At 34.5% G+C, this 27892-nt stretch overlaps 1 protein-coding gene across 2 annotated transcripts in view; it reads right to left on the reverse strand.

The window, feature by feature from the left end:
- The window catches only part of KIAA0825 (KIAA0825 ortholog), a 540869-nt gene that overhangs the window by 294131 nt on the left and 218846 nt on the right, over nt 1–27892 (reverse strand). For both annotated transcript variants that reach the window (XM_031949172.1, XM_023496065.2), the window contains exons 13-14: nt 18789–18937; nt 9184–9369 (exon numbers count right to left, since the gene is read on the reverse strand). In XM_031949172.1, the coding sequence (XP_031805032.1) occupies nt 9184–9369; nt 18789–18937 (335 nt within the window). The remainder of the gene's footprint in view (nt 1–9183; nt 9370–18788; nt 18938–27892) is intronic.

Raw genomic sequence — 27892 nt, forward strand, 5'->3', positions numbered from 1 at the left:
GCCTCAGACACTTATTAGCTATGTCACCCTGGACAAGTCACTTTACCTGTTTGCTCAATTCCTTCTCTATTAAGTGAATTATCTTTTCCAAGGAAAACCCAAATGGGGCCATAAAGAGCTGAACACAACTGAATAAATGTACAATGTACTAGAGATAAAAATAGGAAGAACAGCCCCGCTTTAAAGTCACTTACACAATCAGAGAGACAGTGCATATGTTAAATTTCAACTGAAAGTCAAATGTAAAAGTTATTTATATTTTTACAAGATTATTTATAACTGAGAAAATCGTATCAAGCTTCTGTGGTTGAAGCATTTGACAGAGCCACAAACTCTCCTTTCTGAGTCTTTATCAGCTGCAGAAACAGCATGGTTGGGTGGATTGCTTCCCAGGATGGTAACTGAGGGTACTGGACTAGAGGAAGGGTTATATTCCAAAGGCTCTTGGAGAGACAGGGTTGTGTGGTCTGAAAAAAGATGGTGATCAGGGTGATAGTTTTAGCATTTGTGTCTTGATGCTTCAACTAGACTGTATTGTGTATCTTATAATTGGTTGGCAATTGATAGAAATGACTCTGGTAGCTTTTCCAGGGAGTTCATTTAAAAAAAAAAAAAAAGCAAAGACTCCATATTAATATTTATAGCAGCACTTTTTGTGATGGCCAAGGGCTGGAAATAAAGTAGATGCACCCATTAAATGTTTGTCCAGGAATGATGGTCAGGAGATGTAATTCTTTTTCTGGTCCTGTCTCTGACTTGATGTTGCTCTTAGCCTCTCTATCACTCCTCTTGATCCTCTTTAAAGGGATCAGACTAAAGGACACTAGGAGTCTGGACCTCAAATATAGAAGATGCTCTGGAAAACTTTTTTATATGCAAAGATTCTTTCTTCTCTCTTTTGAAATGGAATTGTGATATGAGAAAGGTGAATAAACTTGGATACTTTTTGATTTTTCATGCACTGACAAATATGTGATTGTGAAATCATAGATCCATAGCATCTTTTTGTAGTTTTCAGGTTGTACTGGAGTTTTGTCAAGTACCTCAGGCTTTCCTTTTCTATGACAACCTTTCTAGTCTCAAGGCAATAATTAACAAGTTTTTTGGAAAAGGATGTATTTGATGATAATAGGCAAGACTTCAGGGCTTTAGCTCTACCTCTGCTCAGGACCATAAATATAATTTACCAAATACACTGGCTTTTTCAATAGATTGTCTCTTCTAACTCAGAAATTCTGTAATTCTGTTGAAACCCATTAACTTTCACTTGTTTTCTTGTGTAGAAAACTTGGGGTATAGATCACCAACTTCTTTGTAATTTATAGTTTCAAAGAATTGCCTGGGGTACCGAGAGATTAAGTGATTTGTCCCAGTATTGAGAATATATGTCAACTGTTTTTTTCTGGCTCCAAGGTCAGTCCTTTTTCTACTATGTCAACACTGCCTTGCATGTGACTGGTCTCCTCTTAAAAGATAAGTTTAGAGAAAAGTTTTTAAAGTTCACCCTTTAAGGTGAAAGGGTCTGGTTAATTGAGGAGACTTAAACTGTGGAAAGTGAACATTTTACAAACATTTCAAACCATATTACTTATCAGATGTTTCTAAAAATATTTATAATACTTTTCAAAAAAGTCTGAGGCAAATGGCAGGAGTATAGCACACCCAAGGAACATTTTTACTGACAATTCATATGGCATATGTAATTTTGTTATTCTAGATATATTTTTAAGAGAGGAAAAATTTTTACTTGCAGGGCATCTTATGTATCTCAATGCATTGACATAATACTAGAAATTTTGCTATCCAAAACAGCACAAAATTACATTGGTTTAAAATAATTTTTCAATAGTTATGACCTGGTAATAAGAATATATTAAAATCAAAAAAGAAGAAAAATCATATGGGGGGTGAACTTAAAATAACAAAAATGCAAAATAAATGGCTATAATGTGTTTTTAAAAAACATAGTTTTTAAAAAAATATATTAAGAATTTAATTTATAATTTAGTAATTATAATTATAATTTATTATAATATATAACAATAATTAAAATCCAGTACTTACGTTGTGCTAGAAATATGACCTATCTAGATATAAAATAATCATGATCATGAGATGATATTATTTATTTTTAATTAAAGCTTTTTATTTTCAAAACATATGCATGGATAATTTTTCAACATTAACTTTTGTCAAACCTTGTGTTCCAATTTTCTCTCCCCTTTTCCGATCTCCTCCCCTAAATGGAAATTAATCCAATAAATGTTAAACATGGTAGAAATATAAGCTAAATCCAATATATGTATGCATATTTATACAATTATTTTGCTGCACAAGAAAAATCAAATAAAACAGGAAAAAAGATAAAGAAAATAAAATGCAAGCAAACAACAAAAAGTGTGAAAATGCTATGTTGTGGTCCACACTCAGTGCCCACAGTCCTCTTTCTGAATGCAGATAGCTTTCATCATCACAACATCATTGGAACTGGCCTCAATCATCTCATTGTTGAGAAGTGCCATGTCTATCATAATTGATCATTGCAAAGTCTTGTTGTTAACGTGTACAATGATCTCCTGGTTCTGTTCATTTCACTTAGCATCAGTTCGTGTAATTCTCTACAGGCCTTTCTGAAATCATCCTGCTGATCATTTCTTATAGAACAATAATATTCCACAACATTCATATACCACAATTTATTCAGCCATTCTCCAACTGATGGGTATCTGCTCAGTTTCCAGTTTCTTGCCACTACAAAGAGGGCTGCCACAAACATTCTTGCACATCTGGCTCCCTTTCCCTTCTTTAAGATCTCTTTGGGAAATAAGCCAAATAGAAACACTGCTGGGTCAAAGGGTATGCACTGTTTGATAACTTTTTGAGCATAGTTCCACACTGTTCTCCAGAATGGATGGATCCATTCACAGTTCCACCAGCAATGTATCAATGTCCCAGTTTTCCCATATTCCCTCCAACATTCATCATTATCTTTTCCTGTCATTTTAGCCAATCTGAGAGATGTGTAGTGGTATCTCAGTTGTCTTAATCTGCATTTCTCTGATTTTAGAGCACCTTTTCATATGACTAGAAATGGTTATAATTTCTTCATCTGAAAATTGTTTATACATATCTTTTGACCATTTATCAATTGGAGAATGGCTTGAATTCTTATAAATTTGAGTCAATTCTCTATATATTTTAGAAATGAGACTTATCAGAACCTTTAAATGTAAAAATGTTTTCCCAGTTTATTGCTTCCCTTCTAATCTTGTCTGCATTAATTTTGTTTGTACAAAAACCTTTTATCTTAATATAATCAAAATTATCCATTTGATGTTCAGTCATGAGTTGCAGTTCTTCTTTGGTCACAAATTTCTTCCTTCTCCACAGATCTGAGAGGTAAACTATTCTATGTTCTTTTCATTTGCTTATAACATTACTCTTTATGTCTAAATCATGAACCCATTTTGATCTTATCTTGGCATATGGTGTTAGGTGGGGATCAATGTCTAGTTTCTGCCATGCTAGTTTCCAATTTTCTCATCAGTTTTTGTCAAATAGTGAGTTCTTATCCCAAAAGCTGGGATCTTTAGGTTTGTCAAGCAGTATTATGATAGTTATTCACTATTTTGTCTTATGTATCTAACCTATTCCACTAATTGACTATTCTATTTCTTATCTAGTATCAAATGGTTTTGATAATGGGATGATATAATGTTAAGTAATCTTTGTGTCAACAATAATAACAATAATGTAAGTATCTCCTATTTGTATGGTTATATTCTTTTCCCAGTGTTTTCATATATCTCAAACATGGGCTAGTGAAATCCAAAAAGGAAATTTAGGATTTCAAAGTTGATAGGAAATATTTTGCTAAGAAAATTAATTGTTCTCTGTAAGAGACTATGATATAGTAAAAGAAAGTTTTTAAAAGCCTAGTACCATACTGAAAAGGCAAAAATGAAAAATATGAGCAATTGTCATTTTTGCTTTTTTCAGTGTGGTACTATGAATTGCTATAAGAAGCTCTTCATCATCTTAAACATTCCTAACTTTTATAGCAGAGTTACAACACTATTTTGTAGGTTTATAAATTTAATTTAATATTGCCTTACTCTGGTGCATGTGAAAGAACTGTTTCCTACAATAATATCCTTAAACAAATATAGATGACAGAATGAAACTGCCCAATTGATTTCACGTATAAGGTTTTGAATTGTCCAAATAAAAGTCTAAATCACACTTTTGTCTATTTTGTTTACATTTTTTACTTTGTTCATAAAAAAATATGGCATGGGTCAAAGTAATTCATTAAATGGACTATATTAAGACACCAAGTGTTTGTGATCCATTTAAAAGGAGGGTACATCAGTAGGAAGAAGGCGCAGATCTTTGAATTCTTGAAACTAAGAGTCTAAGGTTCTCACTTATCTCTGGGACTTTTAACAACTTCCCAAGTTCCATATACTATTTGGGATCATCAAGTATTTAGACCATAGTCCTCTCCTTTTCAGCTCCTTTTAAAAATTTTTTAAAACTTAATTTATTTAATATTTTATTTCCCTCTCACTTACATGTAAAACAATTTTTAACATTTCCTTTAAAAATTCTGACTTCCTATGTCCAAATAGCTATTAAACTGTGCATACCCTTTGATCCAGCAGTGTTGCTACTGGGCCTATATACCAAAGATAGGGGAAAGGACCCAAACTGCAAAAATCGTGGCAGCCGTTTTTGTAGTGGCAAAGAACTGGAAACTGAGTGGATGCCCATCAGTTGGAGAATGGATGAATAAGTTATGGTATATGAATGTAATGGAATATTATTATTCTATAAGAAACGATCAGCAGGATGATTTCAGAGAGGCCTGGAGAGACTTACATAAACTGATGCTAAGTGGAATGAGCAGAACCAAGAGAACATTGTACACTTCGACAATATTATGTAATGATTAACTGTGATGGACTTGGCTCTTCAACAATGAGATGATTCAGGCCAATTCCAATAGACTTATGAAGGAGAGAGTCATCTACACCCAGAGAGAGGACTATGTGACTGAATGTGGATCACAACATAGTATTTTCACCATTTTTGTTGTTGAGTTTTGCTTGCTTGTTTTCTTTCTCATTTTTTTTTCTTTTTGATCTGATTTTTCACATGTTTAACCTGTGTTGGATTGTTTGCTGTCTAGAGGAAGGAGAAAGTGGAGAGGGAGGAAGAAAAATTTCAAACAGGGGTTTTTTCAAGGATGAATATTGAAAATTATCTTTTCATGTGTTTTGAAAAATAAAAAGCTATTGTTATGCAAAACATTTCCATAAAAGTCATGTTGTGGAAAAAACCCAACATATTCTTCTGCACCCTCTACCTTCCCAAAAAATTCTCAAGAAAAATATTCTTTGTATGTATTGACTTTCTTCAATTGATTGTGAGCCTTCTGAGGCTCTCTTCTGATTCTTCTAACTTTCTTTGTATCCCCAGCACTTAGCAAGTCCTTAATAAATGTTTATTGGTTCTAACTCTATATTTTTTTAATCCAAAGGCACAAGAAGCCAAAAACAGGAAAACATTTAATTAAGACAGAATAATAAGATCTCTGCACTTGGACACAAAATGAGTATCCTCTCCAATGTCTCTAGAGAATTGATACTCAAATCTTTCTCTAATTCCTCTACTTCCTCTTGGCAAAAGGACAATACCTTTCAGACTCACACCCCTAGTGATAATAAATCTAACACTGTTTGCCTATTGGGAGTTTCTTTTCCTCCAGTCTCAAAGAAACAGGGCATCAGTGATAATGCCTTGGAATTGGCTTGTGCTATTCTCTGGCCAGGTCATCCTGCACAGCCTTCTCCTATGTACCCCATGGATCTCTAGATCTAGCTGCTGACTTCTAACTTTCACACTGCTCAGTTCTAATTCTCTTTGCTTTTCCTCTTTCTTCACTCAATTGCTCTCCTCCAGTTTTATATTGCCTGGATTTTTAGAATTGTTCTACTTTACTACTTCTATGACAGGGTATGTGCTGCTGCTGCTTCTTTCTTGGCCACCATTTCTGTTTCATATAGTTGTTTTCATATTCCTATTCCACATCCATTTCATGCAGTTCCATATTTAATCACAGGGCAGAGTGTGTCTTCTAGCTAGTGACTAGAAACTCTTCCAAGAAGAAAAGAGGAGCTACCTGAAGCTGTGATAAAGAACATTTATTAAAATGCTGTGGCAAATTTTGACCACATCAGAATATATGTCCATTTTAAGTCTTATTTTTAGAAAAATATTCTTACTCATCTTTCATGATACCTGTTAAGTTTCTAATAGTAATTTCAAGAAGTCTGTTTCATTAGAGGATGTAAAAGGAGAAGCAGTGTTCTTCATTTAAAATTTTAAAAATTATCTCAAGGTTAAAAAATAAAGAATATTCAATAGGAAAAGCCAGAGATCGTTGATCTGTTACTATCTACTACGAACTATATGGGTGATCATATATAAACTACTTAATTTTTCTGGGCAGAGAAAATAAAATTAGGTATGGCAGCAGTAAAAATTTTAGAAGAGGAAATTTTTTAGTATTACATTTTGTAAGCATGTATATTGTAAAATACCCTCCAAATTCATCCTTCCATGTCATATGAATATTGATTTTGTAATAATTTGCAAGAATTACTATGAAGATTCAAAGACTCCTCTGGACAGTAATGCATAAAGAACATGCAGTTCTTTGATTGGGCCATACCAGTGCTTTGCTTCAGACCTGCTTCAGTTTCGTCTATGAAATCCCACTTAAATTATTCTAAGTCTTTTCTACTTCTAAATTCTGGAATATCATGTAAAGCAAAAAGAAGAATCCCAGTGAAGTTCAAAATAACTTAACATTTCCACATTGTATGGACACATGAATTAATTTACTGAAATGAAATATTTTATATGTACACAAATATTGCTAAAGAAAAATTTGATTGTCTCAGCTGGGTTTGCCTTAAAACTATTACCAATTTAAATACAATTTTCTAAGAAAGCCCTGTATTTTGCTGTTAATTAAGAAAGTTGATCATCTTATTAAGGTTATTAAGACAACTTAACTGATTAACTGTATCTAAAAAATACATTATGTAGGATTCCAAAAGGAATGGGTAAAACAGAAATAGCATCATCCTTCAAAGACATATCTGAAGTTTAAAGGAAAACATTAAGAAGGTTCCTAAACTAAAGAGCAGCAACTTGTTCTAAGTTTTGAGTGTTTTCTCAAGACTAGTCTAACTCATTCATTAGGTGTTCATCATCAGGCTAGCCACCTTTCTTCCCCACAGCAACTCTCAAACCCATCTCCTAAATTACACAGGCATTACAAACTGGTAGCAGGATCACCCAAGCCAATGGAATTACTGAAGTCCTGGAGAAGGGACTGTAAGGTGGCTGGGAGTTTCATACCCCTTCCCTTCTACAGCTCTATAGTCTGAGCTTGCCTAGAGGTCGTTGGGAAGACAGCTCAAGAAAAGGATGAAAAATACAAAACATGAGGTTCAAGTAGCAGTTTACCTTCACTTCCTAGCTATTGATTTCCACTACTGTCTAAGTAATTTTCAGTACAGCTCAGGCTCAAGGCAGAAATTGGCCTAAAAACTTAATAGGGAATTGCAATGGATAGAATTGCTAAGCCTGCAGTTAGGAAGATCTGAATTAACTCTAGCCTCAGAAACTAATTAGACGTTTGACTCTGGGCAAGTCACCTATCCTTTGTCTGCTTCAGTTTCCTCATCTGTAAAATGAGGATAATAATAGCACCTACCTCTCAGGATTGTTGTGAGAATAAAATGAGATAATACCTGTAAAGTGCTTTGCAACCCTACATAATCACTAGCTATCATTATTACTAAATGTTGAAAAAATGGATATCACTGTATTTTTATAAACACGAGGCATAGAAACTTTCAAAACTACTGGGTCATTTTCAAAGTTGCTTTTAAGTTCTATAATGGATATATCACCAACTCAAAACACTTCTGATCTGCTCCTTTTTATAGAAATAAAAATAAAAACCTGTCATCCTGAGCCAGCTAGGTGGCCCAGTAGATAGAACACTTGCTCTGAAGTCAGGAAGACCTGATTTTAATTTGACCTAAGACACTTAACACCACCACTTCCTGGTTGTGTGACTCTGGGCAAGTCACTTAACCCCAAATGCCTCAGAAAAACAAAAGAACAACAACAACAACAACAACAACAACAACAAAAACCCTGTCATCCTTTGCATGCAATGGAAAAGATGGGGGAAATATATGGGAACCAAGAGATTACAACCTAAATATAAATATTTATTACAAAATTGTCTATATATTATTTGTGGGCCTGGGTATTAAAGACATTTACAATCACCAGTTTTGAGAATCTAGTCTTCTTGTTAACAATCTTCTTGATTAATAGTGTGACACACTTAAGACAAAAATATTCAACTATATCATTCTCCTTTGGAAGTCAGCTAGCTTCCTACTTTCCCTTCTTCTACCTCCCAAACAACCCTCAAAACTCCCTTTACCCCATGGTAAAGAAGTAGGTTTTTAATGCAGAATAAAAAAGAGAACACATGATGTAAGTTACATTTGGGCCTGAAACTGCACTCAATTGGGATTCAGGAGCTTCCCCAATTTTCACACTCTCCATCTATCTCTAGGTTGAAAAACCATATGGAGGGAGAACATACACTATGTCCACGAGAAGAAGAGTAAACAAATTTTGCCCTTGGATACTTAGGCAACATGTTCATCAATAAGTGTCTCATAATTTGCGTTTGAGCACTGATCTTGTAACTAATACATTTAAGGACTGCAAAATATTAATAAAGCCTTCTCTAAACTATTTTAAGAGATGACAAATAGTAATAAATGAATGTTCAATAAAGAAATGTGGCCCTTTGTAAATATTTTAAAATTTGAAAAGAATATTTTGATAAAACATTTTTCTGCAATTTCAGAAGGTATGTCAAATAATTTCTTTTAACAGCTATAATAAACTTGACAGGTGACAAATATTCTCACAGTTGCCTCTATATGGATAAAAATGTGCTAAGCTCTTATAAACTAATTCAATAAAATGATATAAATAGAGTATTTTAGGATGTCTTCCAAGATGCCTGTGTTAAGAATTTTAAAATATTTCTTTTTATGACCTATAAATTTTTCTTACCTGGAATGTCATATAAAAAATTCCATAATTGTTCTAGTTCCATATAGTTGATGAAGACCCTTCCAAGTGACTGAGGAGAAAGACTGCAATAGGATAACAATTTGAAGATTGTTTCTGTCAAAGTAGGCTCTTGATTAGGCATCTTTCCCACATGAAGAACTTTTTCTTCATATTTTGATAAGGTACCTTTGAAAATAATAATGATATATTAATATAATACTAATGAATGTGATAAAGTTTTTAGCAATGACACTTCTAGGATCATATGGAAATTAATATGAATTGCATTTGTTTAAAATCATAAAACTTGGTCAGATCAATTCTCCACCTAGCTCAGTATTTAGTCTCTGACAGAGATATGAGGGAACTCTGTGTGTGTGTGAAAGAAAATAATTTTCCATGACTCTCTTAGAAATTATGAATGTTCTTTCTTTTTCTGTTTCTCTTAATAATTCTTTACAGATTTATCAATATCTACACATTTTGAAGCTATTTATAAATATCTTTAAGAGTGCCCCAGTATCACCTCTTGGTATAACCAGTTCTTTAAATTTATCATTCATTTCTTTCAGGCTTCACAGAAAATATCTTTATTCTTGAATTCTAAAATCTGAAGCAATACCAGCTTAAATTTTTATAAACTTTGATTATATGCTAATTGAATGAGACTATATTTCCCAGTCCACGCACCTATGGTATATAATGATCAATTTGGTTGATATCCCTGCTCCTCCCACTTCTTTTATATGTTTCCTGAAGTATGGGGACTCACAGAACTCAGCTTTAAATTCCATCTCTCCCACTTGCTGTGTGATACTGGGCAATTTCATGTCACATACTCAACCTACGCTCCAAGCCTTAGTTTGCTTTCTAAAATGAAAAGGTTAGACTAGATGGCTTCCAAAGTCCCTCTCTAAACATATAATGTTAACATCCTATGAATCTATAGGCAATATTATGGATGACATATGCATTTGTGCAAGGATACGATGATACTTTATTTTTGATCCTCAGAATTGTGCCCCTCTCAATCAATCAACAAACATTGTGTCTTTTATATGTCAAGTGCTAGAAATACAAATACAAAACTGAAACAGAAGAGTCTCTGCTCTCAAAGAGCTTACATTCCATTGTGTGAAGTAAAATGAAACATGTTCACAACTAAAGAAATACAATATATATATACAATAAACAAATAGCTGAACAGGAAGAAGACAGCAGACTGGATTGTTTTGGGAAATTGCAGAGTTCCTTCAATGTCTCCAAGCTTTCCAATGAAATATAGGCCCATATTTTTTAATATTAATATTCTAATGGTATAGGAGTAAGACATGCAATATAAAAGTCTCCAAAAAACTAAAGATTAGTATCATGCAAAAACTAAAAGTTAGTATCATGCAGAGAGCAATAGAGACAGGTGCATGATGTTTATGAGTCTATTTCAACATAAAATCAGTGAGGAACTTGAAAGAACAATAGAAGTAAAAGATGTCATCAAGGAAATGTATGATAGGAAAAAGAGAAGGTTGGACTGTGAGGTAAAAGTAAGGCTTGACAGGAGTGCTCCATTGGTGATCTCTGGATGTTAGGACAAAGCATAGTAAACTGATAGCATATTACACAAACCTCCTGCAGCAAACCTATGGAAAGCCATGAGCAAAGATTATATCATAAGAGCATGTACAGATTAGGTGGAAATTTGCATTTGTATTAAATATAAAAAATAATGCTTTCTATTGGGAAGTCACTGAAGTTGAAAAATGGAATCAAGACTATCTTTTTCCTACTTTAGTCTTCATACCTTAACCCAGAACATCTTAAATCAATCACTCATTCATAGGTCTTAGACTAAATGCTCAAAGGCTTTCACACTTGTAATGAAGTTTGCAAAAATTGTGTTTGGGTAGGCTGAAGAAAATTTGGCTCTCTCCTAAGTATTATCTACAAATTTTTTCAAAGACTGGAGCAAGCATGGCAATCTAGCTGAATTCTTGAGAAGGAAGCTCTTGGGAGGTAGAGGACATGCTTCAGCCTTACCTAGATTTTTTCTCATCATCTGATTTGGCCAGAAGATGACTTTGAAAGCTCTGAAGAGTGAGGAGGAAGTTGAATCTCCTATCTTCCCTTCAGTGTCCTAGACATATATCTGGATCAGCTAACAGTGGGCTCTGCATTGATAACTGAGGGACAGATGGGTGGAAATTAACCACAAACCCTCTGAGGAAAAAATACTTCCAGTAACCGGGAAATGATCTACCCCTCTGCCATATGTGCTCTCTATGCTTGAGCCCATTTCCCCCTGGTTTTGTATCTTTATCACAGATTTTGGAGGGATGTTTTGTTCTAACTTTTCTTACTTTATCATCTTGGAAAACACCTCTTTCTAAAAGCTACTTAAGGCTGACTGGCTTATATAAATTATTAAGATAATCCTGTGGAAGAAGCAAACTTGTAGGGGTTTGAACATATTGCATTAGAAAATCATGCAGGAGCCCTCAGGGGTACCCCTAGGATCATGAAAAGGAGATATACAGACAAATCAGGGGACTCAACTCATCAGTGGATACAGAAGCTGGAATGAGAATTTTCAGATTTTATATCGGCTATAGAAGCTTCCTGATTATAGAGGAATGACATGGTCAGATTTGTGCTTAGGAATAATGAGGCAGTTAAATAGCACAATGATGGAAGATGACTTAAAACATTTTTTATTATTATAAAGATAAAGCAGAAGTCATTTATTTTCAATACCCATTTTCATTAAAGTACTAAAAGCAAACACATAAGTGAAACAATCTAAGTCAGATTGGAAAATTTTTTTCATTAGTCATGCATATAAAATCATTTGAATGATATGCATGATTTTGGAAAAAATATGTTTCTTAGGATAAAAATGAAGAGCTGATTCTCTTAAAAGCTGGTTCTCTTAAAATATTTTTAAAAGTTCTTTTAACAATGGAACTTATTTCAGAAAACTGATAGTGAAGCATGCTACCCTTGATTAAAAAAAAATTGACCATGAACACGTGAAACACATGAAACATGAATTTTCAGATTCAATCAATGTGTGGTTCCTTTTGCTTGACTACACGCAGTTGTTAAAAGGAGGGGTTTCCAGGGTAAGGGAAGCATAATAAGAGGGTACTAATAGAAATAAAAAAGAAAAGATCATAAATAAAGTTATTTTAAAAGCACACACCCAAAATATAAATTCAGACGATCAGAGAAATGAGGTGATTGTGATCTGATCATATTAAATTTATTATACATTTTAAAGGAAAAATATATATCCTCTTTTTTTGTATTCTGTAATTTTAACATTTATGGGTAATGTGAGAAATACCAAAAACCTGAGTTTCCACAGAGTGTTGCAAGCTTTGAGGTAGTGTAGGATAGTGGGTCCCACTGAAAACCACAGGTTTTCAGAATGTGAGAGGTTAAGGAAGGTTAAGATTCCACAGAACAATTAAGTGATCAATAGAAGCTTTGAGCAAACAAAGAAGTGGGGACCTCGGAAGGCACAGGAAGATTCAGCCAATCAGAAAGAGTCTTGTGGTTTTGAGAAAACCACAAACATAAGATAATAGCCCATCCAGCCCAAGCTAGTGGAGGTCAATGACCTCACTTGACCAAAGCACTACTGCACCTGCTTAATAGGCTAACTGAATATTAAACAATACACCCCAGAGGAGGAGGTTTCCACCATTTTTGAACATGGGATGTATGATGAGGAAGGGGGAACATGTTTATACATATTTAGGGAGAAACAGTGGACGTATCAGAAAGATTGTGACCTGGAGGGGAATGGACCAATCTAGTCTCTGAAGAGAGGGACTTCGCACCAAGCTAACAAGTGTACAAGTACAAAGTATACTTTATAAGTATAAACAAGTATAAAGGTTCTCTCACTTCTGTGCTCAGGGCTCCCTCTTCCTAAAGATGAGCCAAGCCTGCTTCTGGCCAGAAACATTAAGATAATTCCTTAAGATTCCTTTTCAATAGATTTTTTTTGATATCTGATTTTCATGTCAAGAGGGTGTTTCTAACACTAGGTATAGGGAATCAACAAAGTAGAGAATCTATATAAAGAAAGACAAATAATCTCACTTAACTGTCATTTAGGGTGTGTGGAGAACAGTGGAATATAAATTTGGGACAATAGCCTGGGACCAAATTTTAGAAGCCCCTAAATGCCCATCTAAGGAGTTTGGATTTTAGTCAAAAAGTGAGAAGTGATGGAAGATGTTTGATGAGGGGAATGACAAAATCAGAACTGCGCTTTAGTTATATTAATCTAGACAGATTTGAGAAGGGACAGGCTGGAGGCAAGGAATACCAATTAGAAAGTGATTTCAATAATCCAGAGGAGAAATAATAAGGACCTGAACTGGGACTGTGGCAAAAAGAATGAAGATAGAATTTTGCTGGTAGAATTGACAGGATGTAGCACCTGGCTGAATGTCGGGAAAGGGAGAGAGGAGTCAAAGACGACATCAGATTTGGACTGTAGGTGACAAGTTCACAGTGAAGTCATTGACAGATGAAAACTCAAGACAAACCTTTTGAAATCTAGTAAAAGAAGTTACAGTTAAGTTTTCTAGGAAAGAGTTGCATTGGAAGACTGGGCCTAGTCACAAAGCACCACTGCCAACTAGTGACACATACTGTGAACTGCAATCACAAGGTTCCATTCAGAAATAAAACTCTAGAGACCAGAACCAGATGATCGATATTTGCCAATTCAGAGATTCAAAGGGAATTCAGTTAAGAAAAAAACAACAACAACACTTTAATAATTATCTACTTCAATTTCATACACATTATCCTAATTATATATTTGGCAGCTATGTTATCTGTATTTATTGATCCCACACTGTGTTCTTCTGTAATCAAGAAATATGTGGATGCAATATTGTTTCAAGGCCCTTTTCAGTAAGAAATTCCTTCAATATGGCTTTGCATAGAGAGTGTCTATATATGGCTGGAGAGTCAAAAGCATAGTGCCCAAATTATGAATTTAGCTCTATTCCAAGGTATTATTACACTCTCCAAGGCCAAACAATGCTGACTTTGTGCTGCTCAGAAAGAATGCTAATGGTAAGTTTATATCTAATTCCAATTCTTAGATGAAGCAAGTGTTTCTTAAACTGGCATAAAAAACATTTATTGGTAAAAGTCCAAGTTTAAAAGACCCTGTTTAATCTTTTATATAAAATAAAGATTGTTCAAACAATCCAAGAAACCCAACATATTTCAAAGAAGACTCAATCTATTAATGTCTCCATAAACACTCATGTTTTATCAAAATTCCACTTCAAAATAATATTATTTCGGGAAATAATAGCCTTTTTTCCCTTAAAAACCACACTTAAAAAAATCAAAGTCAATTCATTCAACTACTTTGTACTTCAATTTTTCCATTTGCAAATTAGAATAACAATATCTCATCCCCCACCCCCCCCAACCTATTTCACAGGTCTATGAACAAGATAAAAATATGACATTGTCCTTAGGTGCTTCAAGAAAAGATATTATGTGATGGCAGGGCATTTGTAATATTCCAATTCAATAAATATCTATTAAATGCTTACTCTCTCTATATATAAGGCATTGATTTAGTGCTGAAAGACACAAAGCTCACATTTATTAATACCTGATAATTACATAACACTATTAAGTTTTACAAAGCACTTTTCTGACAAGTTAGTCAAACCTAAGGTATTGGTATATTCATTTTGTAGAGAAGGAAACTGAGCTTAGAGGTTGTACAATAAGTAACTGGAAAACCCAAGATTTGAACCCAAATTTCCCAAGTCTAAAATCAGAGCTCAGTACTACTCAACCTCCTAAATATTAATAAAGTCCAATCCCTGTCATAAAGGAGCTTACAACCTGGTTAGTTCTGTCCTTCCTTTATAAAGAGGACCAATGACATCATAGGATAATAAGACTCTCATATGAACTGGATTTTAGTAAGGCATCTTGGATATCTGATTAAACTCTAAGTAATTCCATGGCACCTGCTTCAGCTGCCTTCCCAGCCACTGAAATAAATTTTCTCATTCACCATTTCACTAAATGAAATCTTCTCAAAATTGAGACACCACCCTAATTCACTGATGCATTTTAGACCACTAGGTTACTGTCACCCTGGTTTAACTATCTGCAAAGATGGTTTACCGAGCTGTTGCTGCTGTGTATGTTACAACTTTTTGGAGCTACATTTGAAAATTGAATCCTAGATGGATACCAAAGGTGAATAAGGAGCCCTGAAAGGGTTTGGCAAGTCTTTACACCAGCGGTATCAGTTCTCCTTAAACACCTATACACCCCTATCATCTGGTAGTGATGATACAGATATAATGATAATATAACATAATCTGCCTTGAGGTAGAGAGATGAATATAATAAAAATAAAATGTGCTAAGTACATTTGAGACATACAAAAAGTACTATGGCATATCTAAAGAAGAAACACTAATTTCCGGTGAGGGGGACATTAATTAAAGTTCTACATAATGATTTTAAAGCATGTAGAAGCTAAAAGTATGATTATTATTAAGAGAACATACAATTGAATCATACTCAGTTTTCCCTATGTGTTCCAGAATGATGATTTTAGAATAGAAGCATTAAATGAAAAAATTTAGTCATTATTGACCCAAATTCAATTTTATTCTATAGTATGTAAGTTAACTAACATGGATAAATACAAAGCTTAATAACATTGCCAATCTGTCACACTAATCCCCTAAAAGCCTTCAGCATTATTATTATAAGGCATTTTCAATCATTTATTTGGTTCAATTCTCCTATCCCTACAAAATGAAGATGCTGGTTCAACACTTTTACAAATAAAGAGGAAGGAGCCAGTGAATCTCTTAAGTCAATCAGATTCAGAAAGAGCAAACGAATTCTTAGTAGGTAGTTAGGAGTACTTAGCAGGGGTAGGCAGGTTACATCACACCTTCCCTCACCCACCCATCCTAGTCCTGAATTGGCTGTATTCCTTCCATATTCAAGGGCTAGTAAATAGCATCCCTGTGCCATTTAACCTCAACATTGAGTAGCTTTTAAAAAGGGATATTTACCTCCGAAATATAGCAAGAACAAGCACTGCCATGGTCTTTGTGGAAATAGGCTCAAAACATAGCTCAGTTTCTGCACATTAACTCAATAAAGTTTATATCTAGATGAAGCATAAGCTAAGCAGGCTGTAAAATCCAGTCTGGACTCCAACTCTTATATTACTATGAACTCTTCCAATAGTAAAATGAAGAAGAAGAAAAAACCCTTGTGAATGTCTCTCAAGCAAATCAGAGGTTAATCTCTACTATCCTCCTCTTGGAGAGCGATTGTAATAGCTGGGCAGGCTGATAGGATCTGTGCAACCATGTCAACTTTCCTTCAGTTCCTCGCAAATCATACTCTGTCCTCTGAACTCCTTTCTTTCTGGCTCAGAAAGTCCCTTTCTTTCTTTAATATACAGCTCAGCTGAATCTTCTTCATGAAACCTTTTCTGATCCACTACTCCCAACTGCAACCTTCTCAACTACCTTATATATAATTCTTTTGCATATATTCATATTCATATACTTTATATTTATGCTGCAAAATTTTTTATACTTGTATGTCCCCATTAGAATGTAAGTGCATTGCAAGTAGGATTTGTTCCATTCTTTATACTTGTACTCATGGCCCTTAGCATTATATCTCACATATAGCAATTTTATTTATTGTCAAAATTGAAAGTCACCAAATCTTCACAGGACAAGTAGCTGCTATGCTCTGAGGACCAGGAATTATGGAGTAGTTCCAGAATATTTGCTACACAGAATACCCTTCTGAAGATGGCCTTGTAGCTTCTTGTTGGCTACTTTATCTGGTGTGCTAAGTATCCTCAATCCACATCCTTTGTCTCTTATAGTTGGTTCAAAGGAGTTATAACAAGGACACTCATGTATGCATTCTACTGCTCCTATTAATAACTTGAGATAAATCAGGACAAAAATCATTTTAGTACTAAAATTTTCCAATAGTCATATCATCACCACTACTGCTCCCAATCATTATGAGCAGCACAACAGACAAAGTCAGAACTGAAAGAATGAAAAGACTCTCGGACTAGCAGTAAGAAAACCTGGGTTCAAATCTCAGCTCTGTCACTTGTTAAGTATGTGATCAGAGGTAAGTCACTTGTCTGGGTTTTGGTTCACCCATCTGGAAAATGAAGAGGTTAGACTAGGTGACTTCCAAGGTGTTTCCTGTTCTAAGTTCAATGATACTCTGGTCTACGATTCTGGACTTGAGTACTTTTACGGCCATTGTCAATTTGGAATAGTTGTGTATTCCAGTTTTCTTTAGTTTTTGGTTTTTTTTTTTCATTATCTGTTTTAGGCTCTTGACACAGGCAGATATGCTAATTTACAAGACTATATGGAAAGGTCCAAAATGCAGCTGCCGAGGTTATCACATATTGAAGTTACAGATAGTGGACTTTTCTCTATTTTGGAATGTATTTTGTCTGCAGTTTAAATTTTGTTCTGTGCTATTCACAAGGTGCCATTACAAGGGCAATGATAAAAAGAAAAGACTGTCATAATCTACACAAATATTAAAGGCAGCAAGAGACCACATGTTAGACAATTTGAAAATCAACATAATTTCTTTTTCCTTTGATGCCAAATAGAAGAAACTTTAAAAGCTAATGTGACTTCAGGGATACAGTTACCAGAAAACACTTACCTTTAATTTTTTAAATGTCAGTAATATCAGATGGTTCATGGGTGCTCTATAAATCCTTAATAAATATCTGTAGATGAACTAATTTTGTCATTGATATTTAAAATTGTATATTGCCCTTTGACATGTGTACTTTGTACAAACAATGACTAAATGGTCCTACTTGTTATCCAAAATTATTAGTTTTTATTCATAAGGGAGCTAATGCAGTATAGTGGAAAGAATAATGACTTTGGAGTCAGGGGTTCTGGGTCCAAATCCACATGATTTGTGGACTTTGGACAGGTCACCCTGGACTCATTTTCTTCCTCTGTAAAAGGAAGGCTTTGAACTAGATAGCCTGCAAAATCCTCTATAGCTCTTGATCTGTGATACTATAATTATTTTCTTATTAATATAACATGAACATCATAAGCTCTCTTCTTAAAGTTTAAGCAGCACTATGCCATTTTGCTAAGCACTGACAGTATATGTCAAAGACATGGACCCACTTTCCACATAGCTTATAGTTGATAGAATGTAAATTATTTTTAGATGGCCTTCTGAGTGAGAAAAAAAGTATAAGGATTTTTGATCTTTGTAAGGATAATTTGATCTTGGTACCAAATTCTTACTATTGCTTTTCAGTTCAGGCAAGGTTGATAAAAAGCTCTTTCTCCTCCTATTCAATACTTCTCCTACTGTTGACTGGATTACTACTGACATATGCAATGACGTGCTTTCCTTTGTCAATGGTAAATATATATATATATATATATATATATATATATATATATATATATATATATATATATATAAAAGAAGAAGTTCCACTCAGACAGCTTCTCTGTATTTCTCAGATGCTTTTGCCAATACTTACTTACCAACACAAAACTCACTTCTCAACAAAATTTTTAGTATCAGACAATCATCATGCAGGAGGGTTTCCAAAAGCAAGTTCCAATTACAACAGGGTTGGGATAAGAGCAGTTTCAGTCGACCCTGGACTGCCATTCCTCCAGCTGATGGAATCCTTTCAAAATGCAAGATAAAGAAGGAATAATGTAGTTAATTTATCTATGAAATTAATAGCCTTCAAATGTAGCTGTAACACTAACTCCTTTAAATGTCAATTCCTTCCAGATTACTCTGAAAATGCTTTCATGCTTGCTTACTTTCAGGCTTCTCAGAGAAGGAATTACATTTAATCTCAACTAGCTAAAAGCAAATGAACATTTGGTAGTCTGCCAAATTTATAACTGATACAAAGTAGTAACTTCACTGATAACTCAATGAACAATTTAAGTTCTTGTTTTGGGAGCAAAAATATTTTTTGTGCATGAATATATTAAATTAATATATAATTGCTTCTTTCAATATATATCAAATGTTGATGAAAACATAAGAATTTTTTTTAAAAAACCTTATTTTTGTCAAATCAACAAGAATTTATTAAGTGCCTACTATGGGACAGGAAATTCACATTGTTGCCTATGTAAAGCATGACTCTAACCATATATTCACACTGTCACCACTACAAATAGTCATCCCTCTGCCTTCCTACATCAGTTTAATGATAGGTAGGAGAGGAACATGAAACTTGGAGTAACCTGCTCAACATTGAGTTTAGACAGGATTCTGCCACTTACTATCTGTGTGACATTGGACAAGGCACAATTAATTCTTTGGACCTCAGTGTTTTTATTTATAAAATCGGCAACTTGGATGAGAAGACTTCTAAGGTTAGTTCCAGATCTATTCCCATGATTACTGGTTTCCAAACCATTACCAAATTTAATGTTTTAATCAAAATTTGTGGTTTTATTGGTACTAATACTGATCATTAACTATTCTGCAAAAATCACCTGGAGATTTGCAAGGTTATCTGATACACCCAGAGTATCACATAACCAGTAGGGGTCAGAAATGGGATTTAAATCTATGTTAGGGTTCTATCCAATATACCATGCTGCCTTTCACTGTTGACAACCAGTAAGAGTAATCATGTCCTATTACATTATCTTTTTATAATTTGCTAGAGTGTTAAGCAGGGGATAGCTGAATAAAACTAATCCAATCTAACAAATACATATTAGGGTTAACAGAGTTCTGTGGTAAGCACTAGCGCTATAGAGATTGGGGGTCTTAGAAATAAAATTAAGTTAAACTTCCATTTTAATTATTTACATTAAAGAGTGAGCTTTTATTCAACCATAATAAGCAGCAGCATCACAGTAGAGGGTTAGTCTGGATTCAAGTCCTGCCCATGTGAGCTATGTGATCCTGGTCAAATCTCTTGAGCTCTCAAGACAACTCTATAACATAGTAAATTGCCAAGCAGGTAAAGATCTGCCCTGGCAAAGAAAATACTCATTCAAAGTTCACCCTATCAGTGAAATCATAGGCCCACACTAAAACCCAAATTATTCAACATAAAGTACAATCTAGGAGTCATCCTTGATTCTCCCACTCAGATATTCAATCTGTTACCAAGGACTGTCAATTTTAGCTTCATAATATTTCTCAAATATGTCTACTTCTCTCCTCTGAAATAGAGAGCACCCTAGAATATCCCTTATTACTTCCCATCTGGATTACTTCAATTGCAGGTTAATTATTGTTCCCCCTTGTATGCCCTTCCACTCCAAAACATCTTCCACTTGGATGGCAAAGTGATATTCCTAAAGCAATGTCATGTTATCTCACCTCCATTCTTCTACAATCCCACACTCAATAAATCCCTTTCCCTATCATTTTCAGGATCAAATATAAAATCTTCATTGTCATCCAAAGCTCTTCAGAGCCTCCCTCCCTCCTTCCTATCCAGTCTTCTCCTCAGCTTGTGGCCCTGTGATGCTCCTTGAACAAGACAATCTATCTCCTTATTCTAGACATTTTCTCTAGCTGCCCACACCCAGAATGCTCTTCCTCCTTATCTCCATTTCCTGGCTTACCTGATTTCCTTCAAGTCCCAACTAACATACCACCTTCTATAGGTTGTGTTATGTTGTTTATCCTGCATTCCCAAAGAGAACCATAACATCAGGGAAGGGAGGCCATGAACTAGAAGTGAATTTGACTTGAGGGAGGGAGGCTGCACAAAGTTACCAGCCTACTCTGGAGCCATCTGGTTCCAATAGCAAGAAACAGATAGATCAGGACCACTGGAGGCAGACCTGGACGCAGGTGGGAGATTCAGAGACTAAGACTAGGAAGTCTCTGCTGAACCTCCTTTATTCTAGTGCCCTAAATTTATTATTTCCAATTTATTCTATATATGCCTTGACTATGCATAAAAATGTTTTACATCTTCTCTATTAGACTATAAGCTCCTTGAGAGTGAGAACTATCTGTTACCTTTCTTTTTCCTTTTCTTTTTCTTTTTTTTGGAGGGGAGGGGTCAATATTCTTAGAACATAAAACAGTACCTGGCATATAGGAGATACTTAAAAGATATTAGTGATTGAAAAGTATTGCCACTAAGTTAAATACTACTAAGCAATAATTCTTAATCTGGAATCCATAAACTTAAAAATATTGCTAATAGTATTTCAATATAATTTAATAATTCAATTATATTCAATTCAATTCAATTTCTAAAATTCCTATTTTATTCTATTTATTTTAAAATATGATTCTGATATGGAGTCCATAGATTTCATCAGATTGCCAGTACAGTCCATGATTCAAAAAAGGTTAAAACTTCCTGCACAGAGAGTTTTACAAGGTAGAAAGCATAAAGGCAGTTCAGCATTCAGTTCAAAAATACAAAATTCAAGGAAGAGATTAGTAGTAAAACCTATAGCTTCAAATATCTATATAGGAATGCACAAAGTAGCTGCAACAAGCAAAGTGAATTAGAGCTCTTAGGCAAATTTCATCTCAAAGTTATCACAGAAAGTTGGTGAAATTAAATTTATGCCTGCAATATGGTAAAGGATAGGTTTACCTTATTTTTTTAAAGATAGGTTAAAAAGATAGAGATAATGTTGTATATTTAAAACATATTCAAACCAAATGCCAGATTGGAAAAGCACAGCAGAGATCAATGAAGGGATACAGAGAAGTGATTTTGTCATGCTACAGGGAGCTTAGACAGAAAAATAATAGATCTTGAGTTCAAAAAACAGATCCCAAGCCTGATCGAGAGGAATGGAACCTAGATGTTCTTCCTTTCCTTCCCCCCCTCCTCCTCCTCTCTCCACTCCCTCCCCCCTTCCCCTTCCCTTCCCCCTTGTCCCCTCCCTTCACCTTTCCCTCCCCTCTCCCCCCCTCTCTCTGCCACTAATAATTTCTTAGATTGCCTTATTGGTCATTATATACTTATAGAGCAACCAATGAAGGAAACGGGAGAAAATTATATCTTAAATCTTATTTTTACCAGCTGGGAGAAACTGTTGGTTGGAGTGGAAATTACAAAAATGTTGGAGAAATGATCACTTTCCTAAGGTCTGTGATAATTGGAGAAAGCCATGCATAACTTGAGAGTTAGAAAGAGCAGATTTCAAAGGATTTAGAGGAAGAATAAGTAAAATTTTGGATCCCAAAATGTTACAGAAGAATTCAGCCCAGGAGGGATGAAATAATGGGTATAATGAGCTCTGAAAACTTGAGAATTACATAAATATCAGTTAAATAAATGTCATCAATACCCCACACCAGTCTTCTCTTTAACAAGGTAAGATTTCAAGCATTTATTAATCACTTACTGTGTACAAGACACCATCCTAAGTTCTAAGAATAAAAGGAGTTTACAATTTAATTGGAAGGATGACACGCATACTGGAAATGATTATCACCTACTATAGAAGGTGCTAAGTATAAAGAGAAGTCTAGAAGAAGCACAATGAGCAATTTGAAAATGAATTTTTGATTTCTTTCCACAGGGATAGCCATGGAAAGTTCTTAAGGGAAAGGCGTGCGTGTTTTACATTCCTTTGACACTCCAGGGGTGAAGAAAAGGAGTCTTAAAGTCTCCTGGGTAGGAACAAAATTTTCACACACATACTCCCCTCCTCCCATGATGGTATGGCTAGTTTTCCCTTAAAAGTGATTGACAAGCACCTAGGAAATTGGTTGGCTCAGGGGGCTAAAAGCTCATATTTGTTCAGCTACCTAAAAGGCATTTAATATTTAATAACTTAATGACTGAGTTCAAAGCCACCAAAAAAGGCCTGTTGGTGGAGGTTGGAAGAGAGGAGGCTCTCAGAGGGTATGGCCAAGAGATCAGGAAGGATAAGGCATATTCACTGAATCATCTGATAGTGCTCTGGATAACTTTCTCCTGCTATGGCTAAATAAATAATCTTTTGTCAACTGTTGAATAACCTATAAAGGTTTTGGGGACTGACTTGAGTCAAACACAGCCTTTAACATACTAACACTAAAGTTATAAGGCTTGACAGGTTCTGCCCACCTGGAAAGTCCTGGAATAGGGACCTAGTGACAGGCTACACAGGGTGTCCTAAAAAACTAGGTGCAGTGTTAAGTTTTAATAACTTTATTAGCTTAACGCTCCACTAAGTATTTTGGGATGCATTTCTTTTGGCCAGAACTAGCTTAGTTAATTCAGAGAGTCTCTGTCAAAAGTAAGAAGCCCATCATTTATTATTGTTTCATGAGTGAACGATTGATTGAATGAATCAATGTAACTTGTATCATCTCAGGATCTTTTGGGGCTCCTGTAACAGTACCAAATATTTAGGTCAGGACTGGGATAAGTTTAAAGAAGTTCAAAACTCTCTGGAAGGTACTATCATGGGTTGAGGTCTCTAAGAACCTAAAGTTCTCCCAGTTTAATGTAACTCTACTCGTTTGATTCTGAACATAATCAAACCTAAACCCTAAGGGTTCTGAATTTGTAGAATATCCCAAACATAGAGTGAAGCATTAAGGGAAGATAAAGAATGGAGAAAATCTTCAGTGCTCAAAAATGTCCTATCTGAAACACTTGGAGGCTTGTCTTTGTGATCCTTGATACTGACTCAAAGAATGAATAATTATACTTAACAGACAAAAAACAATTAACATGCAAACAAAGTTTGTGTCTTGATTTAAACAAAAACAATAGCTTTTTGTTCTCTCTAAATATAGGATTAAAGGTAGAGAATATACATATGTAAACATACATGTACATAGGATTTCCAGGCTTTTCTCCTTTTCTCCTTTCCTTTCCATCCACCCTGTGATTGATTTTCCTTTATATGTTGTCTGCTCTAGTAAAAAGAGTAAGCTTCTTGAAAGCAGGGGATGTGTAGTTTTTTTCTTTGTATGACCAAAATTTAGCACTTAATACATGCTTTTAAAAATTCGTTCATTTCAACTTTTCTTTTTTCCATCCCTGCCATGCTGTATGTAGCATCATTTTTGGACATGAAAACCAGCAATATACTATTAATGATATGTGACTTATACATTTGTGGAAAGACTACTGGACTGGAGTTAGGAGAGGTCTAGATTAAAATTCTAACTCCAACAATTACTAGTTGTGTGACTAAATAAATTGCAATACATCTTAAAGCCTCAAATTGCCTTTTTATAAAGTGGGGATATTAATACTTGTACTACATAATACAGGGTTGTTATAAGGAAAAACATATTGTAAACTTTAATGCACCATACAAATGTAAATTGTCATTTCAATGATGATTTGGGGATAATAAGAGGCACAGAATAGGTAGTAATCAATGTTTTCTGTTAGACTGATTAAATGGGATACTACATTCATTGAAGGAGACATAAGAAGTCTGGTTATAAACCAAAGCTGGGTCAACAAAACACCTACTTACATCTCTCTCTCTCTCTTTCTTTTGTTCATTAACAAAAGCAATTTTTTTTGTTAGACACACAGATATACAGTGATGAAGATAATTTTAATATAATTTTTCACAGTGTTATATCTGAATACCTGCTTAGGAAAAAAAGAGCTTATCCTTGACCAGATAGGAAATTATTTGTTGTAATGTATACCAGCTTTTGGCTCTATCAGGCTAGCACGAATTTTAAAAAGTACAGTAATGTGACTCATTCAGAGGAAAGTAATATATTATAAACATTCCTCAATAATTAAGCTAACAGCAATAAATGCTTTGAGGAGTTTGTGTTGGACATATGGAGAAGCATATGTTCTCTCTCATCCTCCTAGCTGATGTAGCTGTGAACTTGAGATTATCTCTATGAAAAGAGATAAAAGGTGAACTATAATAAGCCTTGTATAAATATACATGTTGAATTCCAGACTCAAAGAAAGAAGAGGATAAAATTTTATAAACAGTGAAATGCTTTTACAATGTCAGAATTAGGAGAAAGAATGATCTTTGTGTTGGTTAAATTATATCAGACTTTTATTGTAGGCCGGTAGTTTTTAAGCCTCCAGAGCTATGATTTGACTTGAAGAACATGCAAATTATTTATATAGTACTAAACAAAGAAGATAATGTAGCTATATTGATTAATAAAGACTCTAACTAAATATTTTGAAGTTACGATACAAAATTTTTGAAGCATTCTCCCAAATCATTCAGATTTGTATTTTGCAGAGCCCATTTCCTGTCCATATTTCAAAATTTCAGAGGGAATTATTCTTCTTTTGAAATTCTAATACATTTTCCCAATATAGTCTAAATACTTTATATTTTTCTGAAAGCCTATCCATCTTAATGAACTAACCAGATGTCTCAATGATTAGTCTATCAAAGAACAAATTACCTTTCATGTTTTAATGATTATCAACCAATACTTTTTAATGATTATCACAAACATCTTTCTTAAGCATGGTTATTGTTACCTGTTGTGATTTCTAAAGTGACAACTCAAAACTATTGACCTACCTCATCAATCAACAAGTATTTCTTAAATTGGTCCTATGTGTCAGATACTCTGTTAGGTGGTAGTTACAAAAAGCTCAAAGTGAAATAGTCTCAGCTTTCAAGGTATTTATATTCTTAACAGGAAATACTCTCAAATACTCAAGTGGACCAGTGATTCTATTAATTCAAAAGTTTGTAGAATATCCCAACATTTTAAAAAATTCAGTTTTAGATATATTGAGTTTAAGACCAACAATGTCAAAAGCTGCAGAAAGGACTGAATATGAGAACTGAGAAAAGGTCATTAAATTTGACAAGAGATGATTAGAATAGCTGTTCTAGTTGAATGAGAGCAGATATCATATCATCAAAGAGTAGAAGAGAATGGGGGAAAGGAAGTAGGGAGCACCTATTGAAGCCTTCTCAAGGATGGAGAAATATAGGATGATAGCTAGCAAGGATGGATATATCAAATGAGTGTTTTTTTTTGTTTGTTTGTTTGTTTGTTTAGGATGGAAGAGACATAAGTTTGCTTGTGAGAAGTAGGGAAACAGCCAGTGGACAGGGAGAAAACAAAAATGAAAGTAACATAAAGGAAATGACAAAGGGGACAATCTGTTGTGGAAAATAGGATGGAATAGGATCACAGGAATGTAGAAGGGTTTGCTTTGGCAAGGAAAAAGACCACCTCATCCTACTAGATAGGAATGAAGAAGCTGATGGTGACAGAAGGCATCAGTTTGATGTGAAATGAGAGAAGCTCATTTTTTTTTCATGAAAAGTGAGGTAAAGTTCTTAGCTAAGAGGGTGGTGGAAGGATGAGAAGTCTTTGTGATTGTTGAAATACTGAGTCAAATAGGAGAACATAAAAGAATTTCCTTGCTGTAAGACTCCAGTTCAGATTACATAACACACATTTGCAGTGGATTTAGCAAAGTTTAATGATTTCAAACTGGAGGGAGTGGATGATTAGATTAAACTCAAGGCTAAGGCTTAGCAGAACAAGTTTCTTGATAGTATGAAGGGATGAGGGAATAAGCAGAATTAGGGGACATGACATGGATGATGACCAAGCAAAGGAGTTAAAGAAGCAAGAAAAATAAGGAGACAAATCACCAGAGAGCAGTATCAGGACTCAGAAAAGAATATCAAGGAAGAGAAGGTAGTCAACAGTGTCAAATGCAGCAGATCCATTAGGAAATCAGTCAAAAAAATATTTACAAAGAACTTGCCAGCTGGCAGCTCTATACTAAGTGCTTGGGATACAAATAAAAGCAAAAAGTATAGACCTTGCACTCAGGGAGATTACATTTTGAGGGAAGACAGTACATGGAGCTGAAAAGGGTAGAGTCAGGAAAAACACAGTATGTACAGGTGGCTGTTCTGGGTGCTTCTCCAATTTGGAGATTTTAGAAATAACCCACTAATGGGAGAAGGGGCTCACAGGAAGAGAAAAAGATGAGGACCAATAAAAGTCTAAGACCTGTTCTTGACAAAGTCACACTGAATCTTAGTGATAGCTACTTTCCATTCTTAATGCTCACAATCTATCAATTTAATAATGCATTCTAGAATTGTGCCAACAATTGAAATTCACTGGTCTATAGTTTTCAGGCTCTATTACATTCTCTTTTGGGAAAATGTGAAGACCATTTGCCTTTCTATAATATTGTGACCCTTCTCTTATTCACCATGACTTCTCAAAGATAACAGACACTGGTTGAGCAATCACACCAATGAGTGCTTTTTTTCTTAGTAATTTTAGCTTTCATACTATTGTTCTAAACTTGACAAACAAGAGTATTTCTATAAATAAAGGAGATAAAAAGAACATTATATATAATGTCCATAATATTTAATTATAAATGATAATTTCTATGACATATGATTTTAAAATATATAATAAATGTAACATTAGTTTCAAAGGTGTTTCTTTCTGTCTGTTCTTCCTTCTGAATTTCCTTCTGTCCTCTTCCATATTAAGAAAAAAAGTTTCATTTTCTTGCTTTTGTCATATTTGTTTTGTTACTACTATTATAACCTTTTCCAACTTCTCAACTTTTTTTTTCTTCCTCTCCCACTCAAGAAAAAAATTCCTCCCAATATAACATATAAGCACAGTCAAGCAAAACAAATTCATACATTAGCCATGGCTAAAAACATGTCTTATTTTATGCCAC

Source organism: Sarcophilus harrisii, chromosome 1, assembly GCF_902635505.1.
Source record: "Sarcophilus harrisii chromosome 1, mSarHar1.11, whole genome shotgun sequence".
Lineage (NCBI taxonomy): Eukaryota > Metazoa > Chordata > Mammalia > Dasyuromorphia > Dasyuridae > Sarcophilus > Sarcophilus harrisii.